Source organism: Thamnophis sirtalis, unplaced genomic scaffold (assembly GCF_051295495.1).
Source record: "Thamnophis sirtalis isolate CommonGarterSnake01/CBP01778 unplaced genomic scaffold, rThaSir2_p1.2 scaffold_12, whole genome shotgun sequence".
Lineage (NCBI taxonomy): Eukaryota > Metazoa > Chordata > Lepidosauria > Squamata > Natricidae > Thamnophis > Thamnophis sirtalis.
The window spans coordinates 37,548,819-37,568,381 of NW_028261392.1; the positions used below are offsets into that span (position 1 = coordinate 37,548,819).

Genomic DNA, 19,563 nt, shown 5'->3' on the forward strand with positions numbered 1-19,563 from the left:
CAACTATTGGAGGAAAAGCAGTTTTGAAATCAATTTATACCAATTGCAATGTCCCATAGTCCCATAATTGCTATTTATGTGCTTTTCAACTTCTGAGAAGCAGACTTAGTAGAGAACGCAGTTATAAATCACAAGTCACAATCACATAATGACTCAATAAACAATGGCGATGATTCACTTAGTGACCAAAGCAAAAGAGAGGTCATAGATCCACTGCAGACACATGATATTTCACTTTATGAATGCAGTGTCTAGCAACCAGGCTGCCAGTCCCAATTATGGTCAGTAAGTGAGAACAATTTGTACAGTGTTGCCTAAAAAGGCTGCCTGTGCATCAAAGCATATTGAGGAATGGTACTTCAGAACCTGTGAGAACGCAGGAAGAAGTACTTCTTTAAAACAGCCATATATCTGCACCTGAATATAAGACACTATTTTAAGGAGTCATATCAATGACATGCTATTTTAATGAGTTCAAATTTGTGCAGGTCTGAGAAAAGATGTGGTTGCTTTAAAGAGATACTGTGCTTGCATTCTCATATATCCTGCAACATCTCTTGTGAGTCACTTTCAAAGCATATTAAATCCTAAAACCAAAAAGCCAAGACAGTGGTTTATTTTTACACTGTAGTATCTTCTTTGAAATTTCCTTTACTAATGTGCAGACATACAGTATGTCTGAAGTCTTTAAGTCAGAAGAATTTCCTATGGTCTGTGAAGTTACCTGTGGCATATGCCAATGCTAAGATAATTATTTTACAAAACATTTTAGATTACATTCTGAGATCATTGACTATGGAGCACAAACTATTTAACACTATTGATCCTGCCCACTGTCCCTACAATATCACTCTGAGCTGAGATGAATTAAACTACAATTATGTAAATTAGCCACAGCAATACTAAAACTTTTTCAAATTATAAAATATAGTCAGGTTTCTTAAAAATGTACCAGTATTTGAAAGTTTAAATGTTTAATGCAGAAAAGGGAAATAAATATATTATCAGGCAATTAGAAATATGTTATATCATGTCTTGTGCAAGATAAAAACAAAGGAATTTTACAGAACTTGGTACAGATTGGCTTTTAATAGAGTTTTTATGCTTTTATCTGTAACTGTCCAGAGTCACACTGAGAGTAAGATGAACAGTTTTTAAATTTTATAAACAAATTAAATCAATGAACCAATGAAAAATCTTATGAAAGTAATAAACCTTCCCATCAGTGTGCACAATTTTGGTTATTTGCATCCCATATAACGCAATTCCAATGTATGTCAATTCAGAAATGAATTCCATTGATTCTTTGGGACAATCCCAAGCATGTGGATATAGACTTGAAGTTTGGATAATAAGGTAGTTACTACATATTAATGATGAGAAGTAAATTGAACTGTAAGATTTGAGCAGTTTTTGGTCTAATATTCATTTTTCTAGTTTAAGTTATTCCTTGAACAACCACTCTGAGAAAACAAAAAACAAAAAAAGTAAATCTTTGGTTATACATGTTAAACTAAAAAAATTAGAATATCATGCAAAAGTTCATTTATTTCAGTAATGCAACTTAAGAGGTGAAACTAATATATGAGATAGACTTATTATATGCAAAGCAAGATAGTTCAAGCTGTGATTTGTCATAATTGTGATGATTATGGCTTACAGCTCATGTAAACCCCAAACCCACAATCTCAGAAAATTAGAATATTACATGCAATCAATAAAACAAGAATTGTACATAGAACAATATCAGACCTCTGAAAAGTATAAGCATGCATATGTACTCAATACTTGGTTTGGGCCCCTTTTGCAGCAATTACTGTCTCAATGCAACATGGCATGGAATCTATCAGCCTGTGGCATTGCTGAGGTGTTATGGAAGAGCAGGATGCTTCAATAGCAGCCTTCAGCTCTTCTGCATTGTTTGGTCTCATGCCTCTCATCTTTCTCTTGGCAATGCCCCATAGATTCTCTATGGGGTTCAGGTCAGGTGAGTTTTCTGGCCAATCAAGCACAGGAATCCCATGGTCATTGAACCAGGTTTTGGTGCTTTTGGCAGTGTGGGCAGGTGCCAAGTCCTGCTGGAAAATGAAGTCAGCATCCCCATAAAGCTCGTCTGCGGAAGGAAGCATAAAGTACTCCAAAATCTCCTGGTAGACGGCTGCGTTGACCCTGGACTTAATGAAGCACAGTGGACCAACAGCAGCAGATGACATGGTTCCCCAAATAAACACAGACTGCGGAAACTTCACACTGGACTTCAAGCATCTTGCAGTGTGTGCCTCTCCATTCTTCCTCCATACTCTGAATCCTTGGTTTCCAAATGAGATGCAAAAGTTGCTCTCATCAGAAAAGAGGACTTTGGACCACTGAGCAACAGACCAGGTCTGTTTTTCTTTAACCCAGGTAAGATGCTTCTGACGTTGTTTGTTGTTTAGGAGCAGTTTGACAAGAAGAAAATGACATTTGAAGCCCATGTCCAGGATCTGTGTGTGGTGGCTCTTGATGCACTGACTCCAGCCTCAGTCCACTCCTTCTGAAAGTCCCCAACACTTTTGAATGGCCTTTTCCTGACAATCCTCTCCAGGCTGCGGTCATCCCTGCTGCTTGTGCACCTTTTTCTTCCACACGTTTCCCTTCCACATAACTTTCTATTAATGTGCTTTGATACAGCACTTTGGGAACATCCAACTTCTTTTGCAATTAACTTTTGAGGCTTTCCCTCCTTAAGGAGGGTCCCATTGATGGTTTTCTGCACAACTGTCAGGTCAGCAGTCTTTCCCATGATTGTGATTCCTACTGAACCAGACTGAGAGACCATTTAAAGGCTCAGGAATCCTTTGCAGGTGTTATGGCTTAATTAGCTGATTAGAGTGGGACACTTTGAGCCCAAAATATTGCACCTTTTCACAATATTCTAATTTTCTGAGATTGTGGATTTGGAGTTTCATGAGCTGTAAGCCATAATCATCACAATTATGACAAATCACAGCTTGAACTATCTTGCTTTGCATGTAATGAGTCTGTCTCATATATTAGTTTCACCTTTTAAGTTGCATTACTGAAATAAATGAACTTTTGCATGATATTCTAATTTTTCGAGTTTCACCTGTATGTAATATTGTCAAAATGGATATGCTCATTTTTCAACACAGTGGGATGAATGAATCAGTAATACACACCAATATCTCTATGTAGGAATTTGTTGTTATTTTTATTAATACAGCAAAGAGCAATACATACCAACTTCCTGAGTTCCTGATTTGAAACAATAATCACATTTGGAGGATCCCCAATAGCTGTTGCAGCCCCTCCAATATTTGTGAAGATAACTTCAGCAATCAGGACATGCCTGGGATCAAGATTGAGCACCTCACATAACCTGCAAAATTCCACAAAGAAAATATCAGATAATATTCTTGCTGGAAGACTTTTTAAAAACATTATTAATATTTCTCTTAAAAACATAACAAAAAAACAGAGCCTATTAAGAGCACCTGAACTATCATACAAAAATTAAGAATAAAGCAAAATATATCATCTGTATAACTTGAGTTAAATGTTAAATATTAACATAGTTTTCCCTTTAATTTTTGCTCCAATAAAATTAAAGTGCAGTATGGACTATGCCTGATAGGTCTTCCATTAATATACCTTGAATATTTCAACCTTTCAATTCAAAAACAGGAGAAATAATAGGGTTTGTCTCAGTTTTTTTCATTGAAACCCATGGGGCTCCTGACAATGTCTGTAAAGTATGAAGAGTAATAGTGATGACAGAAGTTGGAGTCCAACCATGTTGAGACAGCTACAAATTGTCCACCCCTACTTTATGGTTTGAGGTTGGAGAAGAACAAATTAAAAAAGATGTCACAGAGTATCTTAAAAAAATGAGAATGTCTATGTGTGCAATAACAATATCACTGGACCAGAACAAATTATTTTGCAGAAACATGCAACATCCATAAAACCAATTCTAATGAGTAAATTTTGCCTATTAAGGGATGTTATAGGATTCTCTTCTGGATCCAGATTTATTTCTAATTTTTCACAATGTTTTATATGAAGAAGCAATGTTGAGTAGCAGTGTCATGGAAACATGAGCCAGAATGGGTTTGGGTTTATTTGTTTGTTTCCTTAAACGCAAGCTGTGGTCTTTTCTTCATAAAAAATGAGTTTGCCACAAAACCTAAGAAAATAAGATCATATTTCATGCATCATTGGTAAAAAGCTAAATCCCTATTGTCAGGGAATCAGGAGAATTTGCTACTAAGCTTCATCACCATGGTAATAAGAGCTTACAAAATCATTTTAAAATTGGACTGAAAAAGACTGGGAAAGACAGTAACAATAACTGGATGATTAACAAAACCATGTAAGAGATAAAATATATAACTTATTTAAAAAGTCTTTTTTTAAAAAAAAACTATTACTATACATGAGATCCCCGCTATAATATGAAAACATTTGTTTATTCACTCATTCAATATGTGTTCCTCATTCTATTTGGCAAGACATTCAAATGAATAAAAAATATTTGAATATAGAAATTGTGTTTAATATTGTTTCCAATTAAATCAACATTTCAAAACCAAGCAGGGGGGAAAAAGACATTCACCATAAAATTCTAGTTCTGTCACTTCCTTAAAGTGAAAGATTGAATTCTGCCACCTTGATAAGAGAAAATAAGTCAATTCATAGTTAAACTACTATTGTATGAAGTAGATTTGACTGTTTAATCTTCTGTTCTCACACTCAAATCAACAAGTAGGTTGACAGGAATCTCTAGAATAGTGACCCCAACCAGGGACCAGTTCCATGGACAGGTTTTTCCATGGACCAGAGGGGGTGTCATTTTCCATGCTGCCTGCATCCCACAGATGGGGCTTTCTTTGTTTGTGCAGCCTGGTTCCTGGCATGGTGCACACTGGTGCTGGTCCATGGACCGGGGGGTTGGGGACCCCTGCTCTAGAGCATGAATAGACAAAACTTGCGAGTATGATGCCCATAATTCCTTAACATGTTGACTATGTCTGATGCTGACTGAAGTTTAAAAAAACAGAAAGGAGGAGTGGGGAAATACACCTAGAAAAAGAACTGAATGAAGTAGTTCAGTTCAGTTTCAGTTTATTAAATTTATATGCTGCCCTTTTCCCCCGAAGGGGACTCAGGGCGGCTCACAACTCGAACTGGGGAAGGGGGATACAGACAAAAGATTTAAAAAACAGCAAGCATAACAATAACAATATATAATTTAAAACTCACAACAGTCATACCATTCGAGACGGGGGCAACAGCTCTTTAGCCCCAGGCCTGTCGGAACAGCCAGGTTTTGAGGGCTTTGCGGAAGGCCTGGAGGGTGGTGAGGGTTCGAATCTCCACGGGGAGTTCGTTCCAGAGGGTCGGAGCAGCCACAGAGAAGGCTCTCCTCTGGGTAGTCGCCAGTCGACACTGACCGGCGGATGGAATTCGGAGGAGGCCTAATCTGTGGGATCTAATCGGTCTAGTGGAGGTAATTGGCAGCAGGCGGTCTCTCAGGTACCCAGGTCCAATACAATGAAGGGCTTTATAAGTGACGACTAGCGCCTTGAAGCGTATCCGGAGACCAATAGGCAGCCAGTGCAGCTCACGGAGGATAGGTGTTACGTGGGTGAACCGAGGTACACCCACGATCGCTCGCGCGGCTCATTCTGGACAAGCTGAAGTCTCTGAATACTCTTCAAGGGCTGCCCCATGTAGAGCATGTTGCAGTAGTCCAGTCTAGAGGTCACAAGGGCACAAGTGACTGTTGTGAGGGCCTCCCGGTTCAGGTAAGGACGCAACTGGTGCACCAGGCGAACCTGGGCAAATGCCCCCCTGGTCACAGCCGACAAGTGGTGTTCAAAAGTCAGCTGTGGGTCCAGGAGGACTCCCAAATTGCGAACCCTGTCTGAGGGGCGTACTGTTTGACCCCCCAGCCTGAGAGATGGAACACTTGGCCAATTAGTAGGAGGGAAACACACCAGCCACTCGGTCTTATCTGGATTGAGTACAAACTTGTTAAACCCCATCCAGTCCCTAACAGCCTTGAGGCACTGGCACATCACGTCAACCGCTTCATTGAGTTGGCACGGGGCGGACAGATACAGTTGCGTATCGTCCGCATACTGATGGTATTGTATCCTGTGCCATCGAATGATCTCACCCAGTGGCTTCATGTAGATATTAAACAGGAGGGGGAACAGGACCGAACCCTGCGGCACCCCATAATTAAAGGGCCTAGGGGTCGATCTCTGCCCTCCGACTAACACCGACTGCGACCTGTCCGAGAGGTAAGAGGAGAACCACCGTAGGACAGTGCCTCCCACCCCCACCTCCCGCAGTCGTCGCAGAAGGATACCATGGTCGATGGTATCGAAGGCCGCTGAGAGGTCAAGGAGCACTAGGATGGAGGCATGACCTCCATCCCTGGCTCTCCAGAGATCATCGATCAATGCGACCAAAGCGGTTTCCATGCAGTAGCCAGGCCTAAATCCCGACTGGAAGGGATCTAGATAATCGGTTTCCTCCAAGGACCGTCGGAGTTGAAAGGCTACCACTTTCTCAACAACCTTCCCCACAAAGGGGAGGTTGGAGACTGGACGATAGTTGTTTAAGACGGCTGGATCCAAAGATGGTTTCTTCAGAAGGGGTCTCACCACCGCCACCTTTAAAGCAGGGGGAAAGAACCCCTCCTGAAGGGAGGTGGTAATAACCACCTGGATCCAGCCCCGTGTCACCTCCCTGCTGTTAGCAACCAGCCAGGAGGGGCACGGGTCCAGTACACATGTGGAGGCACTTACAGCTCCCATGGCCTTGTCCACGTCCTCAGGGGTAACAGCTTGGAAATCAATCCAGTGATGTCCTTCCAGATTCTCCCCTGGTGCCTCGGCTGTCTCTGTGCAATTGGAGTCCAGGTCCATCCGAAGTCGAGCCACTTTATCCGCGAGGAATTGGACGTAATCCTCAGCTCTGCCCTGCAAAGGATCGCTCGTATCCCTCCTATTTAGGAGGGAACGGGTTATCCTGAACAGGGCGGCTGGGCACGACTCAGCGGAAGCAATCAGAGAGGCAATGTGTGTTCTTTTGGTTGTCCTAATTGCCCGAAGATAGGCTCTGATGCTGGATGTTAAAAGCGCTCGGTCTGACTCGGACTTACTGGATCTCCATCGTTGCTCTAGGCGTCTCTTCCAGCGCTTCATCTCCCGGAGTTCCTCAGTAAACCAAGGAGCCCTCCTGGATCCACTGCCTCGGATCGGCCGTAAAGGCGCAATCCGGTTAAGAGCCCCTGCTGCTGCTGAATTCCAAGCAGCAACCAGAGTCTCCGCCGGACTGCGGGCGAGGGTATCAGGAACAACACCAAGCTCCGTCTGAAAGCCCAAAGGGTCCATAAGTCGCCTGGGGTGGAACCACCTAATCGGTTCCTCCTCCCTACAGTGGGGGTTTGGTCTCCGAAAGTCAAGCCTCAGTAGGTAGTGGTCCGACCATGACAGGGGTAAGGTCTCGCTACCCCTCAAACCAAGATCACAACTCCACTGCTCCGAGAGGAATACGAGGTCGAGCATGTGACCCGCCGAGTGAGTTGGGCCCCGAATTACTTGGGTCAAGCCCATGGCTGTCATGGAAGCCATGAACTCCTGCGCTCCATCAGAGTGTTCACCGAGCGAAGGCAAATTGAAATCCCCCAGAACCATAAGCCTGGGAAACTCAATTGCCAGCTCAACTACTGACTCGAGGAGCGAGGGGAGGGCTGCTGCAACGCAGTTGGGAGGCAGGTACTTTAACAGCAAGCCCACTTGACCCTTGAGGTCCAACTTCACCAGCAAGGACTCACACCCGACAAGCTCCGGAGCAGGGATCCTACGAGGTACTAGAGACTCTCAGATAACAATAGCCACACCTCCACCCCTTCCCTGGGATCGCGGCAGAGTGCAGGGAGCCATGTCTGGAGTTGATATGCAAATAAAAAAGGGCAGTCAATTATTATTTTTCAATGAATGACTTTACCTCACCATTGTGTTCATTTCTAGTCTATATTTAATTCTGGAAGTAATCTGGATTCAGAGACAAAAAACTGTTCAAAGCAAGGTAACGCAGAAAAGTGAGGGATATATCTACCTACCTACCTACCTACCTACCTACCTAACTACCTATCTTATCTATATCTATCTATAATTTATCATATATTAATTACCTATCCATCATTTATCTAAGTATCATCATTAGTTCCTAAAGTGTGGAGCTAGGCAGGCCATTGATACTAGATTGGGAAACTAAAATTGTAGAATACCAATAGTGAAAAATTGTTTAGATATAATCTTAGCAGAAATCTGATCAAGTTTAAGAGTGGTTTCCTTATATACAACATATTACACAACAATGCACACTTAGATTTTGAGAAACTGTTTAAAAGGGTAATTCAAATGATTCACATAGATATGAGCAATAGTTGCAGATATCTAAAGAATAGTATAAAATATGTAAGCAGAATTTAGTGGCTAGGGTGGAAAAAAGGGAAAAACACTCAAATGCTTTGTCCTATAATATTCTTTCTTCATCCTTTTGTTTGTAATCATCATATTTTCATATCAAGTTTTGCTCTAATGTATATATTATGCAAATAATTATGTACCATCAAGTCATTGTTAATTTTTAGCAACCACACAGATATATTTTCTTCATGATTATTTTTATGTAAGTATGTGTATTCTTTTACCTTTTTGGTTTTTGCTCTTTTTGTTGTTTGTTTTATCTAATCCATAAAATAATAAATAAAACCAGGGGTGTGTGGTTAAAAATGTAATAAAAATGTGACTGCCAAATGTAATCTAGGAAACCAATTCTATTCTAAAAGAATCAAATAGATTGAGAAAAATTAACTCGGTACTGGCAGTACAATTAAGCAGAATTGATAGACATTGGTCACTGGGGTGAACATTATTTTAACCCAAAGGAAAAAGGAAAAAGCGACAGTTGTTAAAACAATGTTCAGTTTACTAGAATACAAACTACATATATTTATTCACAGAGGTAATGATAATGGTAAAGGTTTTCCCCATCCAGTTGTATCTGACTTTAGAGGGCAGTGTTCATCTCTATTTAAATTCTAGCTGAGGGAGCTAGCATTGTCTGAAGACATTTTCCATGGTCATGTGGCCAGCATGGCTATAAGCCAAAGGCACATGGAACACTACTACCTTCCCACCAAAATGGTACCTATTTATCTAGTCACATTTGCATGCTTTCAAACTGCTAAGTGGAGCTGAGGCAAGACTGGGAGTTCATGTGCAATGCTCAAGTCTCGAACTTGGGCTGACAGCCTGTCAGCTGACAAGCTCAGGGTCTTTAACCATTGAAAGCTAATTGAAAAGCAACTTCATGATTGCTGAAGGATTTCAAAAAACTACATAAACATAACAGCTCAGTATGATTGCCAGTTGCAATTTTGGGCAAAAATTCTTTTGCTGATTCTCTTCCTTCTTTGATTATTGAGAATAGTTTTAATTTATTCCACAGAAAGGTATCGTATGGAACTAAAGCATTGTTTTTTTATATAAAGAATTTTTTATATTTTTGAATAAACCAAACAGACAAAACACAAAAGAAAACACAAAACCATCTTCCATTACAAATTGTAGAAAGTGTGTCAATTGGTTACAAAAACTTCCATGCATCCCTTCTACAGTCACCTACAATTCATATCAAATCATATATTTTAAATCAAATATATTTATATATATTACTATCATCATACCTCAACCTTCATTTGATTTTAATTGTTTTATGTCCTTTTATATAAAATATTCCAGATTTAAAGCAAAACCACATAATAGCATTCCATTAGCTCTTCCCAATATCACCCAGTAACATTACACCTTTATAACATGTTCTAAATAAAAATTGGTTATATTTAATAACAGAGTTTCTAAACCTCCTTTCGTAGTCACCATTTGCAATTTATATCAAATTACCTCTTATCAAACCAATACATATATATGCATTATCATTATCAATCAATTATTTAACTGAATCCATTATCACTTCATTTTATACATAATGCTCTAAATTTAACTACATTTGACTTAAATGTTTATTATAAGCTTTCATTACATCAATCTATGTCTTTCCAGTAATAGTGCAGTCTTTTGTCTCTTGCCATTTGTGGGATTAGTATTCTGGTTATTTCCTTAGTACGTTTTGTATGGACTTCTCTTCGCAACTTATTGCTTATTGGATATCTTGTATAAGCTTGAAACCCTCCATCTGCTTCTTTGATCAGCTTATCTTTGGTTATCACTAGTGCTTCTGACAAAATTTCTCTCCTTAGTTCCATCAATTCTTCTCTCTTTTCTTCTTCTATACTTTGAAATCTGGGGTAGAGCTCCAGTCCATCTATCTCCCCATATTCCACTCTTTCCATTTCCAACCACGCTCAGTTCATTGTCAGTATCAACAATTTTCTTGTCTCTTTGTTTATTTTTTTCCTTCAGTTTTTAGAACTCTGACCTCCACTTTCTTCATTTGATGAACATCCTCAATTTTTCCATCAAATTTTACTGTTCTACGATCTATGTTCTCCAATCTCTTCTCAATTTTCTCGGTTACTTCTGATAATTTTTGAATTTCAAACATAATCTTTTGCAATGTTAAGGTTTCTTTTTCATATTGCCCCATTCCTCCAACTTGTAAACACTGTCACTCTGGCATTCAAATCTTTTTATTAAATTTAAAACAAGTTCATTTATAATCTTTCAAGATAAGGCTTTGTTTTCACTCCACTCTAGCTGCCAATAAAGCTCCCGAAGAGCACCTGTATAAACAACCCATGCTCTTCTCACTATCACTCTCTGTAAACAAGCTGAGGAACCTTGAAATGCAAAGTCAAATGATCAAAGAGAAAAAAGAAAAGACAATATTTCCAAGACTTCCAAGCCTCCAGCCTCCAAGTGGCAGTGTTACTTCCTTTCCCTCTGTTATTAAAGCCCTCTTTGTATTCCTTTTATATCTTCTTTATATTCCAGGCTTAAAAAAAACAAAATTCTTAAATGGAGCAAAATAAAACCATCCAATCCAGCATTATAAAAATAAGGAAAAAGATTTTAATCCATAGGTATAAAAAAAGAATCTAAAAAGTAGTAGAAGAAAAACTAATCTGTTCAATTTAAAGAATAGAAAACATTTGCAAAAGTTCCATCCGTAAAATAAAATTTTAAGAAAAGAATAACACACTCTAATGTAGCTTAATTTCGCTGCTTGTTCTCTTCTGTTTTCAAATTTAATTTAGCTTTAATTTTTTTTTGGTGGGGGGGGTAGTCTCTTTTATAATAATAAGATTTCCTCACCAGATGGACATGATTTCACTTTCCGTTTTCCTCCCATTCCAGAGCTGTCCCAACTTCAGCAGCTTCAATGACTGTGCTTCTGTCGCTGGCAAAAAGAGATTCTTCTGGATCAATCAGGTACTTTGCAGTGTGCCTGAGATCAGCAGGATGTACTCTTCCCTGTCACCATTTTTTTCGGGACAGTTTAGGTCCAAAAGGACTGTCCAGCGGCAAAAATATCAACTGCAATCTTGGAGCTCCAAGATCGCACACTGTGTCATTGTGACGTCAGCTCCTCCTTCGGAACGAAAGCATTGTTGTCTCTCAGAACAATACCTTGTTTCGCTGGTCCAGAGAGAATCACAAGTGACTTGAAAAATGGTTTTTATATTACCACTCAAAGAGTGAGCATATACACTGTTACAGTGCTGATCCACGTGGAAATGCTTTTATCCTGCTAAGTACTTTTCTAATATTTTGTGCCAATCACAGATTAATGCTTCCATGAAAGAATCATTCACAACATCCCATTTCAGAAGTTCCTGCCCTTGACAAATCTGGCGAAATCAAGACAATAGCATCACTACATTTTTACTCGCATGGCACACAGATCTATTAATGTGATCATAACCTTAGTTGGCTGAGTTAGGAGAAAATTCTATCTTTTTAATTAGCCGATGTCTTCAGTAATATTCTTTATAGCTAACTCAGTTTAGAGAATCTAATTTCAGGAGCAATTATTTTATACAGACAGATTTTAAACTATGTTTATTGGCTTTAGCTTTTGCTTAAGTATTGACCAATTTTACTACAATTTCTGAAAGTTTGATTTTTTTTATAGTAAAGCAAAAAAGTAAATGAATTAAAACTTCAGAAACAGCTGTACATCTTCATCTATCTCAGAATATTGATTTATTATTGCTAAAGGAAGAAAAAACTGGGGGGTGGTATGGAAGAGGACATGTCAGACTTCATGCAATTTAAAAAAACTCCTTAGTTTCACTACAGGTTCTACTTCTATTTTTATAGTATGCTATTTTGTTTCTATTTATATATGCTTCATACATATATGACTATCTGAACATTTTAACTCCTTGCCCAAAGTGGAAAAAATAAAATATTAATGCAATCAAATAAATAAATGTACTGCAATACATATGACAATTCAAAAAATACCTTATAGTTACTGGAGTAAAGAGGAGCACTGTAGTAACATTGTCCAGAAAGGCTGATAGAATTGCAGCAAAAAAACAGAGAATGATAATCATGGCCCACACTTTACCTCGAGAAAGTCTATAAGCCTAGTAAAAAGATGCAAAAAAATATTAGTGAAATAGATGAAGGTGATCAACAACATGGTGCAAATTTCAACAGATCAACTGTTCTTCTCATGATATATATTAGGGATTCTGTTGATCTCAAGAGAAGAGTTGAAATTCTAGAGCAGAGGTGTCAAATTCAAGGCCCAGGGGCCAGATCCAGGCCCGCAGTGTGCTTAAATCTGGCCCACAAAGCCACCCTGGAAACAGCAAAGGATCGGCCCACGGTGCCTCTGCCAGTGAAAATGGGTTCCTGAGCTCTGTTTTTGGCTGCCACGGCCTTCTGCAACCCTCTGCCAGCAAAAACTGGAGGCTCTGTTTTTGCTGGCAGAGGGTTACAGGAGGCCATGGCACCCCAAAACAAAGCTCAGGAACCCATTTTTGTGGGCAGAGCACTCGGGCCCCACAGGCGCCCCGACACGAGTGATGTCAAGCTGGCCACATCTACCCCAGCCACACCCACCTCAAGGTCAAACACAACCCTGATGCGGCCCTCAATGAAATTGAGTTTGACACTCCTGTTCTAGAGATATTATTTTTATGTACTTCTTAAACTCTTGTGACTGTTTACTATATTGTAACCTTCAATTGGGCAAAATACTGAATCAAAGGGCAAAATGTTTTCAGCAAGAACACCTCAGTAGGGCTAACTTACAGGATACTGGGAACCCATTGTTCCCAAGGGAACGAAATTTGGGGAATGTTTTGTCACCTTAGTGACACTGCATGGCTGCTGTTCAACACCACTGCCACATTGCTGCAGTGAACTATTAAGACATGATCCTCATTTTCAACATTCCTTGACAGCTTCCCCCTTCAGTGGGGATCTGCGAAGGAACTGATACAATTACCAACTTTACTACACATCTTGCCATCCTTCCATTGACAAAATCTGCTTCTAGGAAGCTTGTAAGGCGAAATGAAGACGTGAAGAAATGGTCCAATTTCTCAAATTACCTATTGTTGCTTCTCAGAAATTAGGGCTCATGGAAATTACAATGCTATATGGGAATCAATGTCTACCTATAGTCCCTTGGTTACCAAAATAAAATTCAAGCTTGTTTGTTATTTCTGTCATAAGACCTTTTGGGCAAAAAGTAAATATTATCACAGTTTAGATATAAGTGCATTTTGAAATTTGTTCACAGTAATCTAACATAGCTCCAATAGGAAACAATCATTTGTCAGTAAGTACAAAGGCTTTGAGTAATGTATTTCTCCTGATTTTCTTTTCATTTAACAGGCAATTTAGCTTCTGATTTCAATTAACAATAAATTTTCAATGATAAGTCCTGAATCATAATCATAATTATAATAAAAAGGAGCTACTTTCATAACCATGGTTTAAAGCAGACTTATTTCAGATGCACAATAGAAGAGACTATATGTACTGTAGCTGAGGGATGAACAGCGGCATCCTTGGTGCTTTTTGAGCTTGCTTGTTGCTTGCAGACATTTCATTTCCCAACTAGATAACTTCATTGATGCTAATGAATGTACTATTTCCTCAATGTTTATTTCCAGTTGTTTGCAAAGAGATATGTAACCCAGCTACATAGTAGTAAGATATCAATATTTGACATCACCTAATGGATGAAGCTAGTCTCTCAATCTTATTGAAGTTAAGTGCCGTGTAAGTGCTATTAACTGCAATAGAGATTAAGAATGTGTCCTGAATCTTTGTCAAGTCTTTTAAAATAGTAGCTCTAAATTTCATCAAATTGGTTAAGATCTTTACAAAAGAAAGGTAGCATACTTGTAAAAGCAGTCAGCATTACTCAGAGCAGAATTGAAACAACTGAACTGAGAATGATTCAAGCACACTTTTCAGTGTAATGTACACACAAAGTATTTGTAAATACTTACCATTAAAAAACAGACTCACCTTTACTGCACAGTAATCAAAAAACCCAGTTTCAGAGAAGATAGCAACCAAAAGCATCTAGAAAGACAGAAATTTTTTAAAAGCTGGGCTGCCATGTTTGAATTTGCTTTACATAAGTAAATATGACTCTATTGGAGAATCTTTCAGATGAAACTGAGCATGCCATCTTCCTTGAGTGAACTAATGTCATTAAATGAATTCCAGAGCAGATTTTCAGTGCAAGTTATTTTTCAGAGTTGAAAACAATTGTTTGGGGGATTCTTTTTTTTTTTTTTAGAATGAATAGGAATGTGCCTCCACTTTAGTGAAAGAACTTGAAACATAGTCATGAAGTGAGTAGATTATTACTAAATCTTTTTTTGGAAGTATTTCAGTTTTGGATAAACCCAATATTGGTACAGGTGTGGATCATTCCCATGCCAGTTAAAAGGAAAATTGCTAGCCATTGGGAGGCAGAAGCTGCAATTTTGGGATTAATGCTATATCCTTGCAACTTGCTAGTACTCTACCAGTGACTTTTATTTCTCTAATATTTCAAGTCTTCTGTGTACCCAATTATGTGCTCCTTCTGCCCTTTGCCTCACCCAATTGCACATTTTCAGGAAAACAGGTCATAGAAGGAGGACTCACTAAGTAAATGTTTCATGTACTATTATAAAACTCAGAAGCTCTTTGTAGCTCCCCATCCTCATTTCCACAAGTTCCGTTGTGAAGTGAGCTTCCCCCCCACCCCACCACCGATCCACCCAATTGGCAGACAGCAACAGACACCCTCAATCTCCTCAGTCTCAGTCCCAATTTCCATGTGATTTAACCATACACCTGGTGCAACCTAAATCCAACAGGGCCAACGTTCTCCCCTGGGTGCCCAATGAGGACACCACTAACTCCACCGGAATGGTCACAGGGACCACATGTTGACTTACCAGGGGGTCACTGTCAGAGTCTACCTATGTACATTTGAGTGAGTCTCGTTCCCATTTTATCTAGCACTCCGGGGTGAAAATGCTGCTGATTTCCTGTTTTATATTCTCACAGGGGGTTACTATGGAACTAAATCATACCCAACTGTGTTTTATGCAGTAAAAGTATAACTATTTGTTGATTTTTTTTCACTTTAGTTAATGGGGAGATTTTCAAAGCAGATTTATTCATTTATACATAATAATTAACCCTAATGAGAAATACCACCAGGCCAAAGTCAAGAAATTTAGAAACTATAAGCATGTAAAGCGATAACTTGGACTTACAGCATGCATTCTCATCAACAGTATATAGTGAAAGAATGAAGATTGCTCTTTTTCAACATCTAGCTCAGAAACAGACATCCTTGAACTGATCTAAATTCAGTAAAGATCTAGTTGTGAATGGAGTGGTCTGCAGACTAGGAGATGATGTAGAAATAGTCTATCTCTGTAAAAGCTCTTGCAAATAGAGGTAGTTATCAGTATCTTTATTGGCAGCAAGATTCAGAATAACAAGAAGTGTTAGGAACAGATTTTTTGACTGGACCTGGCATTGCTCAACAGCTAGACTCACGGTGGTAAAATTACAGGGAAGATATAAACAAGTGCACCAGGTAATACATTTCTTTTCAGTGCTGGTTTGATGAGATATGCAATGCTACTTTTGATCCCTTTTTCTGAACCTCTAGTTCTTTTCTTCTTTGCTGATGAAAGAATGCTAGCTTGTGTGTGTGTGTGTGTGTGTGTGTGTGTGTGTGTGTGTATACACATATAATATATACATACATACATACGTACGTACGTACGTATGTATATATGTATATATGTATATATGTATATATGTATATATGTATATATGTATATATGTATATATGTATATATGTATATATGTATATATGTATATATGTATATATGTATATATGTATATATGTATATATGTATATATGTATATATGTATATATGTATATATGTATATATGTATATATGTATATATGTATATATGTATATATGTATATATGTATATATGTATATATGTATATATGTATATATGTATATATGTATATATGTATATATGTATATATGTATATATGTATATATGTATATATGTATATATGTATATATATGAATTGAATATATTGAATGTTGAGTTTTCTCAACAAAAAGATCTTGGATCTTTTTAGAGAGGGATACCAAAGCTATGTGCTTAGAAATTAAGCTCTTGAGAAGAGCAGTTGCCTGTTCTTTCCCATCCAGATTCAGAGAGAGGATTGGGAAGAAACAGCATTTCTTCACCTAAGACCAGGTGGTAACAGTTTAATTACTTGCTGTCAACTCCCAAAGCAATCATGGTCTACTGTCGAGTTGCCATGGGCAGGAAGGGAGGGAAACTGATGGAGCAGTTCAGCAGCCATGTTCAGAAGCACGTTCCATGCATACCTTTCTCAAGGTTGAATTTCAGATTACAGGTGCTGGCCTGAAAGACGTGTTTTTTACAGCTTGCAAAAGTGCCTCATTGGACAATGTGATTAATGATACACTCTTGGAGGAGGCAGGAAATAGGGTTACAGTTGAACCATAAATCCCATGCAGCAGAGTTGACTTCACTCAGGAACAGTGTTGACATGTTGCTCCTAATAAATAACTGGATTTCTTTTGAAATTTGGCTCGAGGCTCATGAGTTAATTAGGGCATCCATCGGAACCCTGATACTTGCCCCAGGTAAGACATTTTCTCTTAGGGAGATAACTACACCCAGATACCCTGGAAAAGGGGTGACCTGAAAAAGCCTGAAACGATTGGAGACCCCAAAATAGGGGCTGGCAGGGTAGTGGTACATACTTGTGACCAGTTCCCTGCCATATTTGGGATGTACTCATTCTTAACATTTTAAGCCAAAACAGTTTTAAAAGGAGCTAATGCTGAAACTCTTCCTGCCCAACCACACATATGAATAATAGTAACTTGCAGGGTTTATATATAATATTTTTTTAAAAAAAATTCAGATCTTTTAAGGTGTCATGAAAATGTTTAGTTACCATTCCAAACAATAGTGCCAGAGTTTCAAAATCAATCCATGCCACTACTTTGATCAGGCTCGGCTTCTGCAATTAAAGAGGACAATTATCACTGAATCACATTCATCTTTTTATCTAGTCATTTAATCTTGGAAATTCAAACTCTATTTTAAAAAACAATATCTTAAAGAAATTAACTCAATATTTTTGAAAGGAACCCAGATTGGAAATCTCTTTATATTGGTAAAGGTAAAATGGAGTGGGGTTTATTTATAACAATATTGATCATAAATGAAAATAAATGAAAATTGTATAAGCACATGCCTTAGTTCTATTGACAAAAATACTAGTAGCATTTGAAAAAGAAACAGTTGAAAAAAATTAAAACAATAAGGGCAAAAAGGCAATTTTTTTAAAGTAGTATTTTTCAAAATATCTGCAGTGATGGACTGCTAAATGAACATCTGGACAATATGTGGATAATATAAGAGAAAAATATTGTTCAGTCTGCAAAATTGGGTGGGTTTTTTGGCAATTATAATAACATGGTAATAGCGTTGGTGTGTACCTTCTGATCTTCTCCATTTTTAAAGACCTTCTTGAAATTCAATTTTGAACCAGCTCCTCAAAAAAGTAAGTATTTATTACTTTGATCAACCAGTTTTCAATCAGTGATCCATTTTTGGAAGCAAACTGAGTGACAATGAACAAGGGGAATTGGGGGCTGTAACAATGAACGAACTCTGCCCTAGTCAGCCAACTGGCAGCCAATTGTGCCTGGCAGTCAAATGGAACTCTATGATAGATAATTTGTTCGTTTCCAGGGTCCACCAGAGGCTCCCAGGCCACATTTTGATAATTCCTGTTGTAAAATTATCTGGGCATTATGGAAACTGAGAATGAATGAGCTGTAAGGATGCTAAAACAATGCCAGCAGAAAATAACCACTAGTAATTCATGAGTGAACATCCAAATACAGCACAGGCTTTTTTTTTCCTTATCAGAAAAAACAATGTGTAATTTCCCCCTCATTTAAAAATGCAAGCAATGTTTCCTTTTTTGTTTTTGTTTTGAGTTATGATATCATGAAGCAAGTTTCAATCTTTGGGTATCATTGTGGCTAGCCATGGATGCCTCCTCAAATAATGGTTTTGATGTTTTGACAAATGAGAATCAGCTGTATCTCTGGCAATCTCAGCAAACTTTACTGTTGTTGTTTTTTTGTTGAGCCTTATCAACAGATTTGCTGTGAAGAAAGAAAAGCTGAACTAATGCTATGTACACAAAGAACATGGAAATGAAACAGAATTACGGCTAAGTGTAAAGCAGCTGAACCCTAAAAATCAGCAAATTTCTATTCCGGTACCATCATTAATATTTGTGACCTACATCTTCAAAGTAGATGAGATTCCTTTTGAATGCATTTTGAAATTGATTCTGCCTTTTCCCACTGTACATATAAAATTATTTCCATGGTTCCTATCTAGGTTAACATGTTTTCTTATATATCAGTGATGGCTAACCTTTTTGCCCTGCCGTGCCGAAATCACGCATGCACCCACACACACAATGCTATGTTCCCCCTGCATGTGTGCACACAAACCCCTGTGTCCCCTCATTCCCCCATGTTTTGGCCCCCATTAATGCATGTGACCCCCCCCCATGCCCCATTTTGGTCCTAGCAGGCCTCCCTAAAGCCTTCTGAAACCAAAAATGGGGCATGGGGAACACACCACTACCCCCATGAGCCCCGCAACAGCCCACAAATGTGATTCCCACCCCATACATGCATGTCTCCTCATGTGCAGCAGGGGCCCCAAAATCAGCTGGTCGGTGAAAGGCTGACGTGCCTGCAGAGAGGGCTCCGCATGCCACCTATGGCACTCATGCCATAGGTTCGCCATCACAGTTATATATCTTTTTGCAGTGGTGTGCCACTAGTAAACTGGGAGTTTAAGTACAGATGCCTTCTTTAGCAAAGACATGCACTGTTCATGGCACAGCAAAGTTAAACCAGAATCTGTAGTCAAAAGTTCTGAGTAA

General features: G+C 38.7%; 1 protein-coding gene across 1 annotated transcript in view; it reads right to left on the minus strand.

Annotated features, from left to right (window-relative positions):
* The window catches only part of OCA2 (OCA2 melanosomal transmembrane protein), a 210,584-nt gene that overhangs the window by 113,287 nt on the left and 77,734 nt on the right, over positions 1-19,563 (minus strand). Inside the window, exons 10-13 of the mRNA XM_087726964.1 lie at positions 17,542-17,607; positions 14,541-14,597; positions 12,513-12,637; positions 3,241-3,379 (exon numbers count right to left, since the gene is read on the minus strand). Of these exons, the coding sequence (XP_087583090.1) occupies positions 3,241-3,379; positions 12,513-12,637; positions 14,541-14,597; positions 17,542-17,607 (387 nt within the window). The remainder of the gene's footprint in view (positions 1-3,240; positions 3,380-12,512; positions 12,638-14,540; positions 14,598-17,541; positions 17,608-19,563) is intronic.